Source organism: Pelodiscus sinensis, unplaced genomic scaffold (genome assembly GCF_049634645.1).
Source record: "Pelodiscus sinensis isolate JC-2024 unplaced genomic scaffold, ASM4963464v1 ctg67, whole genome shotgun sequence".
In the NCBI taxonomy this organism is placed as follows: domain Eukaryota; kingdom Metazoa; phylum Chordata; order Testudines; family Trionychidae; genus Pelodiscus; species Pelodiscus sinensis.
Genome location: NW_027465935.1, coordinates 587880 through 604063, shown reverse-complemented (window position 1 = coordinate 604063; position 16184 = coordinate 587880). Strand labels below are relative to the sequence as shown.

Below are 16184 nucleotides of genomic sequence, written 5' to 3'. Positions count from 1 at the left end.
AGGGGATATTGAGAGGAAGAGGGAGGTGTGCAGGGTTTTTCAGCTGTGGCATCAGACACCGAGACCAGCCAGAGCCCCGGAGCAGCTGGTGTAAAACGGTTGTGACTGACAGCTGATCCGACTTCCGGCTGGCTCTTCCTAAGTCCTGATCGTCTACCAATGACCCAGGCAGGTTCCAGGCGGCTTTGAAACCTTCACCTGGCCTTCCTGCAGACCCTCCATACCACCACCGACTCATGGATGCGACAGTCCTGCGGTCAGATGATCAGGTAACCTGATACTAACCTCCATCTTGGACCGCTGAACACTTTCATGGGATGGTGGGGGGAGTGGGATCAAGAACGGATCCCGACCTGTTGGAAATCATATAGACCAATGGTTCCCAAACTTTTAGGCATCATGCCCATTTTTTATTTTTGAGAAACCCTCACGCCCCTCCCAAAAAAATAGCAGCAAAACTTAAGCAAAAAAAAAAAAAATTGCCCTTTGCAGAGCAGGCATTGCTTTTTTAAGGCGGCCATTTTGAAGTCTGCCGGAGACGTTCCATCCTCCCCTGAATTTTTTTTACCAGACGGATTGGGCTCTTTCTTGGAGTGGGGATTGACCGGGGGAGGGGGAAGGGCTGAGTCACCTTGTACCCCCCCCTGGAATTTCTTTGTGCCCCTCAGTTTGGGAACCGATGATATAGACGGTCGGGCAAGAAAACAAATCAAGGCCTTCGATTTCCTTCTCCTCCACTTCCCCACCCCAAGAGATACTTGAAAACATCCAGAAACCAAAGGACTAGTGAGGAGGAAGGAAGAACTATTTGACCCCCAGCTGGAAAGATACCTGGCCTGTGAAGAAATCAACCTAAACACTATCTAAGAATTATGTTTGCCGCCGGTTTCTTTAGTGACTCAAACTCACGTGCGCATGCTTCGTTTCATTTTACTTAGTCATCCGCTTTGTTCTGTTTGCTACCTCTCACATCCACCTTTTGGCATTACGACATTCATTTCTTATAATATAACCCCATTTGCATCATTTCAAACGGGGGTACATGTCAAGAACGTATGCATGCCTTTTTCCACGGGCTAAGCAGCAGTTCAGCAGAAAAGGCCGTGGGGATGACAGTGGATGAGAAGCTGGAGATAAGTCAACAGGGTGCCCTTGTAGCCAATAAGGTTAATGGCATTTTGGGGTGCATTAGGAGAAGCATTGCCGTAGATTTAGAGATGTGATTATCCCCTTTATTCGGCTCTGGTGAGGCCACATCTGGAGTATTGCGTCCAGTTCTGGGGACCCCGCTATAGAAAGGATGTGGACGCATCGGAGAGGAGGGCGACCAAAATGATTCGGGGGCTGGAGCACATGACCTATGAGGAGAGGCTGGGGGAGTTGGGTCTCTTTAGTCTGCAGAAGCGAAGAGTGAGGGGGGATTTGAGAGCAGCCTTCAACTCCCTGAAGGGGGGTTCCAAAGAGGATGGAGAGAGGCTGTTCTCAGTGAAGGCAGATAGCAGAAGAAGGAGCAATGGGCTCAAGTTGTGGTGGGAGAGGTCCAGGTTGGAGATTAGGAAAAACTATTTCTCTAGGCAGGTGGGGAAGAGCTGGGATGGGTTCCCTAGGGAGGGGGTGGAATCTCCGTCCCTAGAGGTGTTTAAGTCTCGGCTTGACAAAGCCCTGGTTGGGTTGATTGAGTTGGGATTGGTCCTGCCTAGGGCAGGGGGCTGGACTTGATGACCTTCTGAGGTCTCTTCCAGCTCTAGGATTCTATGATTGAGGGAGGAAGCGAATTTCGTATCATTTGGGGCTTGTCCTCCAAGGGAGGTGGCCAGGTTCTGAGGCGGAGTCCTCCCAGAACAAATCTCTGAATCCTTTTACGGCTCGGTGCGTGGGCCGGAGGATGTTTCAGAACTTGGCAAATAGTCACAGGGTGGCAGAAAAGTCGGGCTCCCAGCACGTCTGGGGGCATCCCAAGATCACAGGCTAGACTCCTTTGGGATGGTTGGCATCCTCTCCACGTCATGAACCCGCGGTCGGGAAAGCCATCACTGGAAAAGCTAGGAAGTGGAGAGGTGTCTGAAATCGTAGCAAAGCTGAGACCATGCACCCAGCCTGGCACTTGATCGTGGGGCAAAAGCCCGCCCCCGCCCAACGGGACGCCAGCCCGTTAGGATCACACAGACGTTCCCCCTCCACCTTCGCCAGACTAACAATGGGCCGCTCACAGCTGCTTTTCTAGGTTAACAGCCTCCGAGGGGAAGCCGTCTCTCCGGCGAGGACGAGCGCCGCGATCAATCTATGCCGTCGGCCGACACCGCAAGCTGCTGCCGCCCGAGCCTGCCATCAATCTGTTCTCTGCTTCTGGCTCCCGGAGGTCGACTTTCCCCACATCTCTCATCCCAGAGCTCCAGCCCCTTCTCCAACCGTCGCTCAAAATGCTAAGGCCGCTTTTAAGGATGTGAGAAGCAGGTGCTCTATCGAGGTGGGAGATTAAGATGGTTCTAGACCAGTGGTTCCCGTTACAAGCGGTTAAAATGTCTTGGGTCTTCCCCCAACTCCCTGCGGGAGAAAAATAAAGAAAAGAAAAAGAAAAAATAGAGAGAGAGGAAAAAAGAGAAAAGAAAAAAAGAGAGGGAAACGAGAAAAAAGTGGTGCCCAGAACTGGACACAAGACTCCAATTGAGGCCTAATCAGTGCAGAGTAGAGCGGAAGAATGACTTCTCGTGTCTTGCTCACCACAAAACTGTAAATGCAGCCCAGAATCACGTTGGCTTTTTTCGCAACAGCGTCACACTGTTGCCTCCTATTTAGCTTGTGGTCCGCTCTGACCCCTAGATCCCTTTCTGCCGGACTCCTTCCTAGAAAGTTGCTTCCCGTTCTGTGTGTGGAACAGATTGTTCCTTCCTAAGTGGAGCATTTTGCATTTGCCCTTATTAAACTTCATCCTGTTGACCTCCGACTATTTTTGCAGTTCGTCCAGATCAGTTTGAATCTCCTCCAAAACACTTGCAACTTGGGATCACCCGCAAACTTAATGGCTGTGTCTAGACTGGAAAGTTTTTCCGCAAAAGCAGGCGCTGTTGTGGAAAAATTTGCCAGCTGTCTACACTGGCCGCTTGAATTTGCGCAAGAACACTGATGATCTAATGTAAGATTGTCAGCGTTCTTGCGCAAATACTATGCTGCTCTCGCTCAGGAAAAAGCCCTCTTGCACAAATGCTTTTGTCGACAGCTAAAAACTGTTTTGTGCAAAAAAGCCCCGATGGCGAAAATGGCGATTGGGGCTTTCTTGCGCAAAACCGCGTCTAGATTGGCATGGACGCTTTTCCGCAAATAGTGCTTTTGCAGAAAAGCGTCCATGCCAATCTAGATGCTCTTTTCCGCAAATGCTTTTAACGGAAAAACTTTTCCGTTAAAAGCATTTGCGGGAAATCATGCCAGTCCAGACGTAGCCAATAAGTGTCCTCTCTGTGCCAGTATCGAAATCATGGCTAAAGAGACTGAACAGAACCGGTCCCGAAACAGACCCCTGCGGAACCTCGCTCGTTATGCCCTCGCTCATTAAGAACGACTCTCTGGGAACGGTTATCCAGCCAGTTATGCAGCTGCCTTATAGTAGCCCCATCTAAGTTGCATTTGCCTAGTTTATGGACAAGGTTGTGCAAGACCGTATCAAATGCTTTGCGTACCAGCTCGGTTCCCTGAAATCTAAGGCTCTTGTCTTCCACGTGTGCTCCCGCGTGAGTGGCATCTGTGAGAAATACTCTGCGTTTGATAGCAGGGAAATCAGGCCAGCCTCTCTTTATTTTCCCTTTGTTCTGCAGCTGGGGACTCTTGTTCTTTCAAGCCGCGCTTACAAAAGCAACTCAAGCTTTGCCTAGGGGCAGGCAAACCCACCCGCTTCTGAGTCAATGATCGAGGGAAGGAAAGCGCCCCTCCGCTTGACAAACAGAACCGCCGTTCTAGGGCAAAGCCCTCGACGGGAGTTGGATTTCACCTCCAGAGGCTTGGCGGCCGGCCTTGTGCAAACACGGCGTAGATCCACAGCTCTGCCGCTGAATTCATTACCGGACGAAGGCAAACACCTCACCGCCGGCCCGGCTGGGGGGGTCGTGCAAGGGAGCTGCTTCCTTGCTGATTGTATGCGGCACCTCCTGCCCTCCGCAAAGGATGGATAATGGAAGTTAAACAGGGCCGGTCGCTGCGGGAGCTGGGTCAAATATCTATTAACCCAGGTCCACAGCAGCTTCCCGCGGCCACCGAAGTATCATTTGCGTGCGAACAGCACGGTGCGGGCTGCTCCAAAGCTCCGAGTGAGGTGGCCGGGCCAGAGGGAACGCAACTTGTGGGACGTGCTCAGAACCAGAACAGCGGGGGCCAAAGCGGAGGAAGATTTGAGCTTTCATAAAATCCCAGGGCAGGCTGAGACCTCAGGAGGCATCGAGTCCAACCCCCTGCCCAAAGCTGGACCGATCTCGACTCAATCAGCCCAGCCAGGGCTTGGTCAAGCCGAGACTTAAACACCTCGAGGGATGGAGATTCCACCCCTCCCTAGGGAACCCAGCCCAGCGCTTCACCACCCTCCTAAGGAAAGAGTGAGTCCTAAACTCCAACCTAGACCTCCCCCACTGCAACTTGAAACCGTTGCGCCTCGTTCTGCCATCTGTCACCGCAGAGAACAGCCTCTTGGGAACCTCCCTTCAGGGAGTTGCAGGCTGCTCTCAAATCCCCCCTCGCTCTTCTCTTCTGCAGACTAAACAGACCCAACTCCCTCGGCCTCTCCTCGTAGGTCATGTGCGCCAGCCCCCGAATCATTTTGGTCGCCTTCCGCTGGCCCCTCTCCAATGCGTCCACATCCCTTCTGTAGCGAGGGGTCCAGAACTGGGCACAATACTCCAGCTGTGCCCTCCCCAAAGGGGAATAAAGGGGAATAATCACTTCTCTGGATCTGCTGGCAATGCTCCTCCTAATGCAGCCAAATATGCCGTTAGCCTTCTTGGCTACAAGGGCACAGTGTTGACTCATCTCCAGCTTCTCAGCCACTGTATCCCCAGGTCCTTTTCTGCCGAATTGCTGCTTAGCCAGTCGATCCCCAGCCTGTAACAATACTTGGGATTCTTCCATCCCAGGGGCAGGACTCTGCACTTGTCCTTGTTGAACTTCATCTGATTTCTTTTGGGCCAATCCTCTAATCTGTCTAAGTATCAGAGGGGTAGCCGTGTTAGTCTGAATCTGCAAAAGCGACGAGGAGTCCTGTGGCACCTTATAGACTAACTGAAGTGTAGGAGCATAAGCTTTCGTGGGCAAAGACCCACTTCGTCAGATGCATGTACATCTGCTCCTACACTTCAGTTAGTCTATAAGGTGCCACAGGACTCCTCGTCGCTTAATCTGTCTAAGTCGCTTTGAGCCCTCTCCGTGCCCTCCAACGTATCTACCTCTCCCCCTAGCTTAGTGTCATCTGCAAACTTGCTGAGGGTGCAATCCATCCCCTCATCCAGGTCATGAGTGAAGATGCTGAACCAAACTGGCCCCAGGGATATTCCTTCCAACGGCTTGCTACAAACGCACACCAACGAAACGCCCTGGCTTCTTTTTAACGCCTCCTCCCGAGAAAGGAACAGCATTTTTATTAAACCAAAGGCAAAACCAAAAAAAGGGATTTTCAGGGTGTCCCAATCCATGGGAACGGGAGGGGGAAAAGGGGCTCTGTCTCGAGCCATTTGAGTTTCGGCCCCGGACACTTCCACGTGGGAGAAGAATCAGCAGGGACCTTTTAAATAGAAGGGCCCAGGGATGAGGTCGTCTAAAAGTCGGGCTATGGGGTGATTCTCAGGGCCAGTTCCAACGTGAGGCTGCCACGGGGCCTGAAACAGAGCTTGGGGATGGCATCGGGGTGTCAAGAGACGTTAAAAAAGGCAAGCGACCGGGGCGGGTAAAAGACAGAGCCTTAGTGTTAGCTCGGCGTTGCTACGAGCGGGCGGGGGACCGGGGGCTAGTGTTTAAGGAAGAACTCAAGACCGGCCAGACCAAGGGTCCATCCAGCGCAGCGCCGAGGAGGCCGACAGCAATTTGGAGCTGGTCCAATCAGGTCGACTTCCTTGGGCTTCACGAGCTCAGAGTTGACCACAAATAAAAGAGGCAGTAGGATCGGCGTGGATTTAGGTGCTTCACTCCCCTGGAAATCAAGGGACGCCAGGAACCCCAATCTTTTCCATCTCTCCTCCTCGAGAAGCCGCTCTGGACCACTCGCCCTGATCTCTCCTTTTTGGGGCTGTCCGAGCCGCTTAAGACCTCATCGTGCTCTTAGGTGAGGCTACCGCCCTGAGTTGCAGCACGGCATCAGACGGGTTTGCACATCACCGGGGGGGCTCCCGGTTCTCCGCCCCTCCAAAATCAGGCGGCCGGACTGTGAGAAGGTCGCACCCAGCTTTCCCTGTCCCTCGAACTACTGAAAGTGCCACGTGATTCGGGCCTTCCCCAGAGCACGGTTTGCCGGCTCCCAGGAGAGCACAGGACAGGCCCGACCAGACATCAATGCTGCTGACGACAAGAGCGGTGGCGGGTGGCGGGGGGAACGCAGCTCTGCGCTGAAAACGGCAGAAGAGAGGAAAACCAACAAGGGGAGGAGGGGACATGAAACTAGAGAACATCATGCTGAAGTCCACGGCCCAAGTTGTCTGCAGCACAACAGCACCGGGTCCCGGACGGCAGCCCGCCAGCAGGCAGAGGGATCCGCTCCTGGCTGCCTCGCCACCTGCAGGTGCCTTCTAGCCCGGCCTTGCAGGAGGTGGTCCTGGCTGGTGGGTGGTGGGTTTGCTGGGACATCTCCTAGAGCTCCTCGAAGAAGGCCACACGGGACTTGGTGCTTTGCAAGGTGAGCTGCAAGAGAGAGGAAAGAGAGAGGCTGAAGAAAGAACGAGACCAGCTTCCTGCTCACCCAAATAAGGGGGCCTTCAGCCATGCTCAGGACAAGAATTTCCTCCCCCCACCCGTGTTCCCGCCCACACTGGGGAGATGTCAGTGGCGGGAGAGGCCTGGCAACCAACGGGCCTCTGGCCCAGAACCTGGGGGGCAAATATGAACAAACGGGTTTGAGGGTGCAGATCCCACGGCGAGGAGGACACAGCTGAGGGAAGACGCTTAGAGACCATCACCCAACTGCCCCGCGTGGAGTCCTAGATGGCGCTAGGAGGGGAAGGGAGCAGGAAAAGACCCCAGATAGAAAGGACCACCCCTCCCTCGCCTTGAGTCATCTCACCAAGAGACATATTACCCTCTGAAATACGTGATCGATGGATGCTAGGACAGATGACCCGCACAGACCAATCAAATGTTTGCGGCCTTCCCCATTCCTCCCCCACGCACTCCTCGGAGAGCAGCGTGGGAAAACGGGCCGTCTGACCGGGTGCTGAAAACACCTCCGAGCTCCTGAGCATCTGGCCAGCTGCGTCTGCAGGAGATGCTCCCGAGGAACGCACCTGCTAACGGGCCTGGGTGTGAGGCCTACTCCCAGAGGGGAGAGGCTCTCGGTCAATCATAGTTGAGATTTACACCGGTGGCTCTTCTCAGCTGGGCGAGGGAACGGGAGTCATAGATTCCCAGAGCTGGAAGAGACCTTAGGAGGTCATCAAGTCACCCAATTAAAGTCCTAATCTTCACAACATCCTCTGGCGAGGAGTTCCACAGGTTGTCAGTGCACTGAATGAAGAAAAACGTCCTTTGGTTTGTTTCAAACCTGCTGCCTGGGCAATTCATTGGGTGACCCCCTCGTTCTTGTGTTATGGGAACAAGTCAGTAACTTATTCACTTTTTCCACGCCTGCCATGATTTTCTAGACCTCTGTCCTACTCTCCCCTTCGTCTCCTCTTTTCTAAGCTGAAGAGGCCCCGTCTTTTTCATCTCTCTTCAGTTGTGGAGCGAGAGTGAGCAGCCAGGGAAGGAGAGGGGCAGGAATTCCCGATCACTCAGCCCGGAGAGCATCCGGGAGGTAGGATTCCTTCTAGCCAAGATGGGAGGGAAGTGGAGCCCTTGGAGAAACATCTCAGAAGCAGACTCCATCAACGAGACCTTCTCTCTCCCACCCTCTTGGGAGGCCAGCTCCTGGCTTGCACCCTCCTCACCGCATCATCGACTCAGGCCCAGAATCACCCCAGGCCACCCTGCTTTGGAGAGGAACCGTAGCTGCACGACCAGCCTCAGTTTCCCCAAAGAGGAGAGATTTCTGCCCTCACCCTTTCAGCCCCTGGCCTGCTGGCTGGGCCACTGCTCCTTGCAAGAGGCCCGTGTGAGGTGGCTTTGCCCCTGCCCGGTTCCTGGGAGCCCAGCCACAGACCTGGCTGGACTCTGGGGCAGGAGCTCTCTGGGTTCTCGCAGGGAAGAGGAGGAGCCGGGGGCCTAGCCGGGAGCAGGCCAGCACGGCTGGGAAGGGGGCTGGCTCCGGTGCAAAGCGGCCATCTACAAGCAGACTTTCAGGAAAGGTATTTCAGCTCCACGCCCTTGGCTGCCACCATCTGGTGCTACCCCAGTTGGGGACTCTCCCACTTGGGTGGGAAAAGGAGGTGCTGGCTCCCTGGCTCCTGTCCCCATGTCCGGTGCCACCCACCCTGGCTCGGGGACCCTCACCAGACCCACCTGCACCAAGGGGAAGTCAGTGAATGGGGTGGACCATCGCAGCTGTCGCAGGGTGTCCCTAGACCCCAGTGCTCCGTGGCGGGGGGCCAGACACAGCTGATGTGCCTACAGTGGAAGGACTGGTCTTTGGCCGAGACACGGCTCTTAGCCGCACCGTGTGATACGGCTTAAAAGCCGCCCTGCCCCTTCGCCGCACGCTTGCCCTCGTGCCTTCCTCAGTCACTCCTGCCGGCTCCCGTTCCGGCCAGAGAGCCCGGGCGGCCGCGAGAGTTTTTTTCCCCACCTGCGTGCGGAATAAATATTGTCACATGCGCCAAGGCAGGTGCAGATGGGCACCGCCACTGGAAACACTGGCTGCTGGCCGCGGGCGGCATCTGAATCTCTCCTGGGCGGAGGACGGAGAATGAAAAGGCCTGCCGGTTCGACGAGGTCTCCTCTTCCCTTCGGGCAAAGAATTCTTGTCCCAGTTCCCTGGCAGTGTTTCCCGCCGGGTTCAGAGAGAGATTCGGACTTATTTCGATTCAGCTCCGCCCTGGGGCTAATGCCTTGCAATATCCGGGGAGTTTTCCACCATTCCCTCCCCGCTGGGCGTAAGGAAACCCAAACACAATCCCTCTCTTGGCACCGGTCTCAGTGCAAGAGAGCTGGCGGGGGACAGACGCAAGGAGAAAGATGGAATCGCGTTCTGTTCTCGCACGGCCCTTTGGCCCGTCGGTCTCTTCGCTTTTCCGGAGCAGCTCGGCACGGCTCTCCCCCGCTGAACACACAAGGACACTGAGGCACGGAGCAAGGAGGGGGCTCGCTCCTGATCCCCAACGTCCTGGCTCCTGCCGATTGCGGCGTAACGACCGTCGAGCGGGCCACGTCACGTCTACAGTTTGCCTCACCGTAGCAGGTCTGGCTAGCGGGGCACAGCTCTGACAGCCCTGGGGCTAACCCACATCTCCTACCCGGCTGCCCTCTCCCCTCTGATGCGAATCGGTTGCGTGAGAGGCGCCGAAAGAATTTCTCCTTGCTCTCGGCTTTCTGGCGTGTCTGAAGTTCGGCCCCTCGACGGGACACTGCAAAGAGCGAGCGACGAGACGCATCATCGCTCTTCTGTGCTGAAACTGATTGGCACCCGGGAACCGCCCCCCCTCCGATTCCGGGAACCCCCTGACTTCACTCCAACTGGGAAGCCAAGCTGGTCAAAGCAGAGGGCTGTTAGATCCTTCCAGCAAGCGACTGGGACCAGAACAGCTGTCACTGTTTTGACACGATTCCTGGCACCCTATCACTTCCCCTCCGTACCTGCTGTCTGGCACAAGTGGCTCAGCACCTCCCATCCGGAAAGCCGGGCACTGGATCAGCCACCAGCTCTGCCGGCCGCCCTCTCCGACCCCCCTGGCGAGGTGGGAAGAGGTAAGGCGCAACACGAGACAGGGCGGGCCCCGGAGCGGGAGTACAAGCAAATTACATTTTCGTCAGTGCAGAGAGAAAATTGATTTACAAGGGCCGCGTGATGGCAAATCTCCTTCGTGCAGGAAGGAGGCGGGGGACGCGCCATCAAAGACAATTCGGAGGGAGGGAGGCAATTAAGCCGCGAGAGCTAAGCTGCATGAAGAGGAGGAAAAAGGAAAAAGGAACGTGGAGATTCATTCCCTGTGTCTTGATGCCGGGGCGGTGCAGGGCACCAACAAAAATCGCCCGATCTGTGCTCGGATTTTCAAGCAGACAAGGAGGCCCTCGCCTCCAAACCCGTTTGACGGCAACTAACCCCGTCTCTTCCTGTGCAGTGCTTCTGCCGGCGTGAGATTCACCACATCCGGCGCCGCTCCCTGACGCCCTGGGGCCAAAGGTTTTCCTCCTCCACGCTCGGGCGAAGCAGGCGTGGAAAGAAAACAGAGGAAAGGCCACGTCCAGGAAACGCCTCCCAAATGCTGGCCAAATGTCACCCCCGGTTTTCACTGGTTGCATTTCAGTCGGGGGTGAACAGGAAAAAAAAAAACAGTCGGTCAGTTTCCTTTACGTTGCTGGTCAGTTTCCTTTACGCTGCTGGTCAGTTTCCTTTACGTTGCTGGTCAGTTTCCTTTACATTGCTGGTCAGTTTCCTTTACGCTGCTGGTCAGTTTCCTTTACGTTGCTGGTCAGTTTCCTTTACGCTGCTGGTCAGTTTCCTTTACGTTGCTGGTCAGTTTCGTTTTTCCAGCTCAGAGGAGGTCTAGAGAGGCAGCTCTCGATTGGGGTCCGCTGTGGCCGTGGGGAGGAGACAATGGGGCCCTACAACTGCAGCCCCAGGGCCCCCCACAAGGCTGAAGTCAACAGATAAGGCTGAAGCCCTGATCCCCAGCGCCCCACACGGGGCTGAACCCGGGAGGTGTAGAACAGGGGAACGTCAACCTAGCCAGAAGGAATCGCGTAAGAACATCAGAACGGCCAGGCCAAAGGTCCGTCTAGCCCAGGGTCCTGTCTGCCAACAGTGGGCAACGCCACATGCCCTAGAGGGAGGGACTCATCATGTGATCCTTCTCCTGTCAGCCATTTCCAGACAAACAGAGGCTAGGGACACCCTCCATAGTCACGGATGGATCTGTCCTCCGTGAATGTATCTAGCTCTTTCAAAATCCTGGTCTTCACCACATCCTCCAGCAAGGAGTTCCACAGGTTGACTCTTTTCCTTTCCCTCTCCTCCGAGGGCCGTGGGATCTCCAAGCTGCACCTGAGGAGCCCATTAGAGACGGCACCTGGACATACCTTGCTTCAATCATGGCAAGGCAGCGGCATGAAAAGATATTCCAACGCCCATGTGCATAACTACCAAATCACCGACCACTATTGTTCCAGGGACAGATCGCGCCTAGCTCTCAGCCTGGGTACTTCAGAGGGAGTCGTTGCACTAGGTGGAGAAATCCAGGGAAGAGAAAAGCAAACGAGGGCGAGGGGAAAACCAACCCCTCAACCAATTCTTTGACGTCCAGGGCTTCGCTCACCGAACAGGTCACAAACCTCGGCTTGAGTCGAAGCGGGGAGGAGAGAAAACGCCGCGCGTTTAGTCATCGACGCTGTTCTAAGCAGCACATCCGCTGGAAGCGGAGCCATCCAAGCCAAATCGGCAGCCGAGAGACCAAGCAGCATGGGAAGGGAATAGGATCCAGATGAGGTAGCTGTGCCGAGCTCATAAAAAGGGATTCGCATGTTAACCGCCTAATTAAACACAAAACGTTTAGCAGGTCCCCAATACCCGAGAGATCACAAAGACAACATTTGCCAGGAATCAAGTTTAATTACAGGAGGGGCTCCTTCCAGACCCAGCGTTTCTTACAGCTGACGGATTTTTTTTTTTGCTTCCCAGAGTCGTTCGTGCTGGAGTTATGCCCATCACGAGAGTCGGCTCAAATTAAAAGATCCGTAAAAATAACGATCAATTAAGAGATGGCCCAACAGGCTCCAAGTGTGCTTCTCGCTGAACCCTTCACCCAAACCTCCCAGTGACGTGATAAAAGCAGAAACAAGTTGTTTGGGGCCCGGAGCCGCTGGTGTATGCAAAATCTGGACTGAACATTTACAGCTCCAAGACATCTAGACGGCTCCAGGCACTCGCAGACCCTGGTGTGAACCCGCATCGCGTCACCCCGGCAGGATCCAAAGACCGCCGGCGACGCTCGGGGCCGGCTGCGGTTCTCCGGGGCCGGCTGATCGGGACATACCCGCCGTGGGGACCGTAAAGAGAGACACCACCTCTGAAGCCGTTCAGGGTCTACACAAAGGCGCACACGTCAGTAAACGGCACCCAGGCGAGCACAGACCGAGGCTTTGGAGAAACCCGTTTCGTAGACAACCAGCATGGTGGTTCTTGAGTATATTGGGGGAGAAGGGGATAAGGCAAGGCAAGAGGGACGCAAGGTGAGAAAGAGATCAAAATCGGAAAGATCGTAGAGCCAGGCTCAGCTGCAGAGACCACCGCCTGCTCCTGCTGACCACACTGGAGTTGTGCGCTGTTTACAGAGACGAATCAGGCCCGGAGAGATTAGGAAAATCAAGATTCATTGGCTCGTTTAGGCTCCTAATCTGGCCCCCGTGGCGTTCACCCTGCGAAACGCCGGCTGAGACAGAGGCACTAAAAGCCTCCCCATTCCCGGAGTCGGTGAAAACCGGACAGGGCAACACCTGTGCCCCCAAGAGGCAGGGGAAGCCGAGACCGAAACGGCCTTTAACATTTCCAGGGCGCTGTTGCAGGACGGCAGGCAAGGAGCGAGGGGAAACCCACCCCTCAACAAATTCTTTGACGTCCGGGGCCTCGCTCACCGAACAGGTCACAAAACTCGGCTTGAGTCGAAGCGAGGGGGAGAGAAAACGCCGCGCGTTTAGTCATCGACACCGTTCTAAGCAGCACACCCGCCGGACGCGGAGCCATCCGAGCCAAATCGGCAGCCGAGACACCGACTCCGGGTACCTACGCGTCTCCCCGACGGGGTGAGTCTCCCAGGGGTGTCTGGTGGAGGCTTCCAAACACCAGCTGGCTTTCGTTGTTTCCTCGCAGTCGAGAGCTTGCAGACTCTACGCTTACCTGCTGCTCTCCTCCGAGCCGGTCTGGAAACACACGGGGCGGCACCGAGACGGAGTGAGGAGTTTTTGCTTTTTTTTGGGAGGGGGGAGGGGACTCATTGGCAGTTCTGCTCGGCTGCCACCCTCCTGCAGGGAAGGCATGCTGCGTTTCGCCCGCTCCCTGCGGACTGTCTTCCTTCGGCTTCCATCAAGCAAGACCCACCCCGAGACAGAGGACTCCGGACAGAAGCGAGCAGACAGCGGCAGCAAACGCCCGAACAACGCGGCTAGCCCTGACACGCTCTTCTGAGGGTGGCATGGGACACGGGCGTGGGTCTCTCCGCTGGCGGGGTGCAGGCATTCGGGGGGGCTGCAGCCGGCGCTAGCCGCGTGTTTGGGGGACAAGCTCATGCACCAGTTAGTACGACAGACGACAACCCCATCACCACACACAGAGTACCTGGGAATAAGTCTCAAATGCAGATAGGTCTTCTGCCCTGGCCTTGAGGCTAAACCAGCAAAATAAAACGAACAAAAACAAACTCTCCGTGATTTGAAGCCGCATTCTTTGGCGCACTCGTATACAACGGTGGGCTGGAGCGTTTAGCGTCCGCGAGAGGGAGGGGAACACGAGGCAGGTAGTTCTCTACGTCGGGGGCCTCAAATCGCCCCCTTTGTCAGAGCGTGGAAGATGAGCGCCCCTCGGACCCGAATGGCACCGACCAAGCGGCCTGCGTTTCACCTGGCACGCCTCCTGTTCACAGACTCTGCTTTAAAACGTTTGCTCCCCTGGCGGAGATCGTAAACAAACCCGCACGGTGAGGTAGGGCTGTGTGTTGGGAGTGCGGGTCATCGGCATTTCTCATCGGCCATTATTATAATACGAGCCAATAGCCCGTCATAAAATGCAATTTTTGGGTCTCTCCTCTACGTCCGTCTCTCTCTCTCTCTGTCTCCTCCCCCCCTCCCTCTCAGCTCTCCTCCGCCTCCTGCCTCTCTCTCCGTCGCTCTCTTTCCCCTCCTGCCTCTGCCTCGAGGGACTGTGGAGCCCAAACGGCCGTTTGCTCCCGCGAGGCGGCCTGGCTGAGCGACGCAGAAGTCAGACGAGTGCCACGGTGGGGGGCAAAGGCCCCGCCCCCTGGCCGTGCACACCTGCGAGAGGCGAAGGGGGGGGCAGGGTGGTGACGGTCACAGCCAGGGGGCGGGGCCTGGAGCCACTGTCACGCCGCACGTCATCGCCGTGGCGCCCGGCTGACTTCTGCGCTGCTCAGCCAGGCCGCCACGGGGGAGCAAGCGGCTGTTTGGGTTCCCCCGTGGCGGCCCGGCTGTGCGGCGCGGAAGTCAGCCGAGCACCACGGCGGGAGGCAAAGGACGTGACACAACAGCGCCGCCCCAGAGGCAACAGCCAACATTTCAGCATTACAGAGTCACAGACATTGGGCTACTATATAGATGATGTTATATTTTAAATATAAAATATCATACCGGGAGGGTTCGACCCGTTTTGGGGACAGGGAAACTGAGGCACGAGTCAAGTGACCTGCCCAAAGGCAGCAGATGCCCTGGGAGCAAAACCCGGCGTTGGAGAACTAGCCCAGTGTTCTATCCACTAGGCAACATGGCCTCGTGGCACAAGAGCTGCCCGCTCAGAAAATACGACCAAACACAAGCGGAGAGGAGACGATTCCAGCGTCAGCCGAGACAGCCTGCTCCGTAACCCAGCCACGTCCCCGAACAAGTGGGAGCCCCTCTTCTCACCGTCGGGAGAAGGTAGAGGGGGTCACATTTAGCATCTTAAAAGGGGGGGCTCTCTCGCAACGGAAGAGCGTTAGCAAGCACACGAGGCCCGGGCGCATCGACGTCTCTCTCCCCGGGATCTGACGCCGCGCAGCAAAGCGGGAAGGGAAACGGACGCGATTCGTTTGCTCCGTGTGCCTCGTGGCAGCGGACTCAGACGCTCCCCGGCGAAAGGCAGAGCGCACGAGACCGCCGACACGCTTTGTTTTAATATTCTCCGGTGCGATTCTTTTATACACCGGGGCTCTCCTGGTGGACCAGCCTTTACGGTTGGCCTTGTAGCCCTGGCACAGATCATAGGCACTGCAAACCTTCCAGAAGGAAAAAGCCTGCCTGAAAGCCAGGTGCTAAATAAGTCGGACTTTTTTTTTTTCTTCTTCCTTACGCTCAACTTTTCCAGAGTAATCACTAGGGTTGCCAAGTGTCCAGTTTTCGCCCGAACAGCCAGTAATCGCGTCTTCCATCCGGTAAAAAAAAACAAACAGAAAATATCGGACATGTAAAATAGCCGGGATTTTCTGTTTTCCTCGAACGAAAGGCCGGGGGGACATTTTTCCCCTGCTGCGGCTGGCACGGGAATCGAAAGGCGCAGCGACCTTTTTCCCCCCTGCTGCGTCTGGCGGGGGGGAGAGAGGAATTTAAAGGCGCTTTAATTTTGTTTTTTGTTCAACAAGTTTGGTTTCCTTTTTTTTCTTTTGGGGACCGGACTCGATGACCTTCCCTTCCAGTCCTAATATTCTTTGATTCTTTTTTTTTTCTCAACAAGATCAGTCTTTTTTTTTTTTTTTTCCTTCCGCCTCAATTAATTCCCCCCCCCCCACCACGTTCTGGATTTTTTGTGACACTATCGGACAACCCTACTAATACCAGTCACAACCCAATCAGGCCCCGGTTACAGTCCCCCGCGACTGGGAAGACCAAAGAGTCACTTGAACAGAAGAAAAGGGACTTTTCCAAGAGAGACGCTTCCTCTCGGTATTGACAGTGGCACAAGATTTACGGCCAGGCCATCTGCCACCCCCGTGTCCCCGCTTTGTCATGCCACGCTAAGGGAAGGGTCGAAGCTACAGGCTGCCTGGATCCAAGCGAGGATCCCTCTGCATAGGATGTCTCCCAGCGGAGAACAGATGGGAGGCAGCCTGGATGAATACCAATGAGGCGTTTTATTGAAGCCGCTGGATAAAAAGAAACCCTGCGGTTCTCCCAGGCTACTGAGCGGTCCTGCCCGGAATCTTGCCCAGTCA

General features: G+C 55.5%; 1 protein-coding gene across 7 annotated transcripts in view; it reads right to left on the bottom strand.

The window, feature by feature from the left end:
• Positions 1–914: 914 nt before the first annotated feature.
• NF2 (NF2, moesin-ezrin-radixin like (MERLIN) tumor suppressor) overlaps positions 915–16184 on the bottom strand; it is a 49367-nt gene continuing 34097 nt past the window's right edge. For 5 of the 7 annotated variants that reach the window (XM_075916994.1, XM_075916998.1, XM_075916992.1 and 2 more), the window contains one exon: positions 915–6867. In XM_075916994.1, the coding sequence (XP_075773109.1) occupies positions 6817–6867 (51 nt within the window). In that variant the 3' untranslated portion in view covers positions 915–6816. Of the gene's footprint in view, positions 6868–13603; positions 13653–16184 lie in introns of all 7 variants that reach the window. The other 2 variants (XM_075916995.1, XM_075916996.1) reach the window with 1 other exon arrangement.